General features: G+C 41.7%; 1 protein-coding gene across 1 annotated transcript; it reads right to left on the bottom strand.

Annotated features, from left to right (window-relative positions):
- Positions 1–581: 581 nt before the first annotated feature.
- On the bottom strand, positions 582–2648 carry nkx3-1 (NK3 homeobox 1). The gene is made up of 2 exons (XM_036578000.1): positions 2234–2648; positions 582–1407 (listed from the first exon to the last, which is right to left on the bottom strand). Exons 1-2 carry the CDS (start codon positions 2433–2435, stop codon positions 1001–1003), a joined length of 609 nt encoding a protein of 202 aa, XP_036433893.1. The 5' UTR covers positions 2436–2648; the 3' UTR covers positions 582–1000.
- Positions 2649–4302: the final 1654 nt, after the last annotated feature.

Here is a 4302-nt window from a genome sequence, read left to right as displayed (position 1 = left end):
CTTGTGATTGCTATCTCTTGCAGCAATCATGAACTTCAGTGTTTAGAAAGCCCGCATGCTTCACAAAAAAGAGCCCATATCTGCTCTTATCGGCATGTACAGTTTGTGACTATTACAAGAGTTTAAGTACAGTATGAGCCTTTGTTGAACCGAGGAGGAAGATTGGAAATGAAATGATTTACACTAATGTGAAAACATCCGCCTCAGTGAAGTTCATTACGCTAGGCCTGAGAGGGGGTTTTTGGAGAGTGATGACATTATGGGAATGACTTAAGCCTGGTTAGGTGACGACAAAAGCCTAAAACAGAAGTGAAGAAGCTGAAAAAACAGTTAAAATTAATTCTGACAAAACTGAAACTGAGATGACAAATCACCACCATATAGCTGGACTGTTTTAAGGTATCGAGCCCAGGAGGCCCATCATTGCGCTGGCTAGTTTTGTACATTTATTGTATGTAAATTTATGTTTGGAAATTCACTCTTATTAATATCGTATTAAAAAGATGAGCCTCATAGTGTTAACTATGTCCCAACATGCTACAGACTTAAAGACGTACTGCTTATGAAAAAAATGCATCAAATTTTGAAAAACATAGGTTTATTTCACGGATACAAAGCTGTACAAGTTATATTAAATTGTAATAGCTACATCAGTGTTTACTAACCCACCCCAAACAGTCCATATCTTCGCTGTCTCCCTGTACAGCAGCACCAATGATTCAATGTTCTAGACAGTTTGATTCAAGTATGCTGGAACACTTAAAACACGTAGGCTATAAAAATAACCATCCCTGTGCGTCCCTGTCACCTCCACATACAGTTCTGAGGTGCTAAGACTTGTAGATGACGGCAAACAGTCAAATCCAGTTTGACTGGCTGCTCCATCCCATCTTCCAGTACTGCTGTATGGTTCTGACTAACTGTGGGGGTCCAGGAGGAGTGTGTTGGGAAACACTGAGCTACATGACTAGGCATGATATTAGGTCTCGAGTGTCCCCTGTCACCACACTGTTGGCCTCCACACGCCCAGTCCGTGTAAATCGTAGACACAAGGCCGGTACGGATGGTAAGATTTGTAGACGGTGGCCAACAGAGACGCCCTGAGCAAGTCCTCCTCCGCCACGGCGCTCATCTCCGCTTTGGGGAAGCAGTCTCTGCCGTACTCGGACGCCAGCTGCTTGCGTTTGGTCTTGTAGCGCCGGTTCTGGAACCAGATCTTGACCTGAGTCTCCGTGAGGCGCAGCGCCGTGGCGAGGTGCGCGCGCTCCGGCGCTGACAGGTACTTCTGACGGCTGAACTTCTTCTCGAGCTCCAGCACCTGCACGTGCGTGAAGGCGGCGCGCGAGCGCTTCTGTTTCGCGCCGCCGCTGCTGGGGCTGGCAGCCTGGGAACCGTCCATGGAATGTTCTGGTGTAATAGAACAGAAACAATACCGTTAAAGACGTTAAAGAACCTTCGAGGTGATTTAAATTTAAATATTTAAAATTCAAATTCAGCGCCTTTTTACAACGGACTTTATCACAAAGCAGATTGGGACCAACGAGAAGCCTGGGAAAGGTAGCACGTCAGTTTAAAGGGGAGTTCCACAGAATATTCGAAATTTCTGAAGAGTTCGGTCCTTTTTAGATGTAAACGTTGTAGAGAAAATTACAGACTCTTGATTTTTTACAGTGGTGGTGATTTTTGTCTACAACACAAATAAAGCTATTTTATTTACTATCGAAAACTACAAGTGAACCTACACGTGTCCGAGTGTTTATGTAATGACCGTGAAATAGTCACAAATCTGAAAAAATAAGTTTTCTTTGGGGACTATTTTGCCTCACAACGCCCTGCATGTATCCTTCCGCCATGACTGGATTAAAGTCGATTTTAAAGCTAAGACTTCGTCATAAAAATTTGTCAGACATACATCTAACCATTTCATTTAATTACTTTCTGTGACGTCTGGTTCCTATCACTACCACTGTGAACGATTCTGATTGTAAGAGCATCACCAAACAACTTTGAATGACTTTGTTTACATTTTAACCATTTCATCAGGCAGATTTTTTTTTTTGAAAAATCGGTGAACTTCCCCTTCAAGTGAAGTCGCTAACGGCTAAAGTTACAACCACGCGTTTGTCGTTAGCGTAAGAATCTGAGTATACGATTTCAATGTAGCACAGCGCCACTTTTAACCATAGACAACATCATTTTCTATACATTTCTCTGAGAGAACCGTGTCGCCTACCTGTTCTGCGGCTCATGGTTGACTCGGCGGCTGTGACAGCCAGCAGGAGAGCGCCGTCCTCCTCACCGTCGGCGGACCAGGTCGCCTCGCTCTGGGGTTTGTTTTTGGTCGCAGCGCTGCTCGACTCCTCTCCTTTCTGCTCCCTCAAACACAGAATGTCCTCGATGAAGAAAGACGTTAACGGCCTGTTTGAAGTCGCCATCTCCGCTGACAGACAGCAGCGCCGCGGCCACCTCCTCCAGGTAAATCAGTTCAAAAGAGAAGAGCGAACTTAACGCGCTGCTGTTGGTTTTTCTCTTTCCGAAGTGCTGAACGAGACCTGTGGACTTTTAGTCTCGGTTCGTCTCCGTCCTCACGGGTTAGACCCAACCTGACTGCTCATACAGACCGACTCAGACCAGCTCTCCAACCTCTCTGCTCCAGTCACGGCTTGTGCTCCTTATTTAAATAACGCTCGTGCGCGGAAGCGTGGCCACGCCCACTGCGCCGTCACAAAAAATCATGATTGCAAAAGCAGACGTGACTGACTGGACGAGCCTCATTAACTCTCCATTAACACTACTTTAACACTTTCTAAATTCAATTCACAAGATGCATTTCATCTTCAAGGGTTCTTTAGTGAAGGGAATGGTTCTATGTAGAACCATGAGCTCTATGTTGAACCAGTTCTTTGCATGGTGACATTTTATTTTATTTACTTTATTAATTTATTTAAAAGGGACAATACAGATAAACAATGTTACATAAAATGCAGCACATCTATAGGGCGTTTATAGGGCGTCTAGCTTAAGCTAATTCGCAGCCTCAGTCTCTGTTTAGGCTTTTAAATGGAAGAAAATAAATAAATAACACAGCATGTACAGTAAATGCATAAAACATGCATATCTATTTATATGATTATATTTGAGTATATGAATATATATCAGTTAAAACTTACAAAATGTTCACAGGTTTGTTTCTGTTTCAGCTGATGTTTCACTTACATTAAAAACCTTGGTAACACTTTATTTGGATGGTCCACTGTAGATGCTCAGTCAATCTTTAATTAACGTGCAAATACCTGTTCAATGCAACTGAACTTGAAGTTGTTTTTGAAAGATTCTAAATTTATAGATTTGTCCCAAACCCTAAACCTAACCCCCACCTCAAGGTGAAACTTACACCCAACCCCAAGCCTAACCGTAATGTTGTTGATAATCAGCTATCACTAGAAAGTTTGTTAATAATTTAAGTATCTGTAGATCATCTATAGGGGAGCATCCAAATAAAGCGTGGCCAAAAACTTTGAATTCGTTTTGTGTTTTGATTTCTGAAGGTGATACATTCCATAACTGTACGCCTTTAACTGTAAAAGATGACTGACCAAAGCTTGTTCTCTCCATGGACATTCCACAGTTCTCTTACTGCTGTCCTGCTTGTCACTCCATTGTTTTCCTGATTTGTAATAAACTGGTAAAGTATTTCTGGGGCGAGATTGTTTTTTTGCGCTTAAAAGTAAGCTTTCAGAATGAAAATGTTACAAAATATCAAAGTCCAGCAAATGAAAGCCTGTTTATATAACCACACAGTAAGACGTATGTGATGAAATCATGGCATACATATACATCTGAGCAGCTTTGGTTCTTCAGATAGAGGGAGAACATGTTGTATATGGTTGTGTATGGCACCAAAAAGCATCATAACAATAGCAGAACCCTTTTTGGTGCCGTATAGAACCACATACTACACATTCTCCATCAATCTGACGAACAGTTTCACCATGCAAAGAACCATTTAAGCATTTAGTGGTTCTATACACTGTTAGAAATGAAGGTTCTGTGCAGGTACATTTTTTGTTCATCAAGGTACAAACAATGTAAATGTAAAGGTACAACAGTGGTTTTAAGGTCTGATTGTGAACCTTAAATAAGTTTTTCCAGGTGAAAAGTAGATATTTGTACCTTTTCATAACTGAATGTTTTAAAACAGAACGATAAAATAAAAAGCCTGGAGACGAGACGGGGTGTGTGGAGTCAATACAACTTAGAAAATATAGTTTCAATGGATTATGGTCAGTTATGCTCCCTGAC

Source organism: Colossoma macropomum, unplaced genomic scaffold (genome assembly GCF_904425465.1).
Source record: "Colossoma macropomum unplaced genomic scaffold, Colossoma_macropomum, whole genome shotgun sequence".
NCBI classification, from domain to species: Eukaryota; Metazoa; Chordata; class Actinopteri; order Characiformes; family Serrasalmidae; genus Colossoma; species Colossoma macropomum.
This window is presented reverse-complemented; position numbering and strand designations above follow the sequence as displayed.

Bases quoted from the DNA above. Each gene is read 5' to 3' on its own strand.
- nkx3-1 (XM_036578000.1), bottom strand. From the start codon at position 2,435: ATGGCGACTTCAAACAGGCCGTTAACGTCTTTCTTCATCGAGGACATT. The intron at 1,408-2,233 runs GTAGGCGACACG...CTATTACACCAG, and splicing joins AACCATGAGCCGCAGAACAG to AACATTCCATGGACGGTTCC.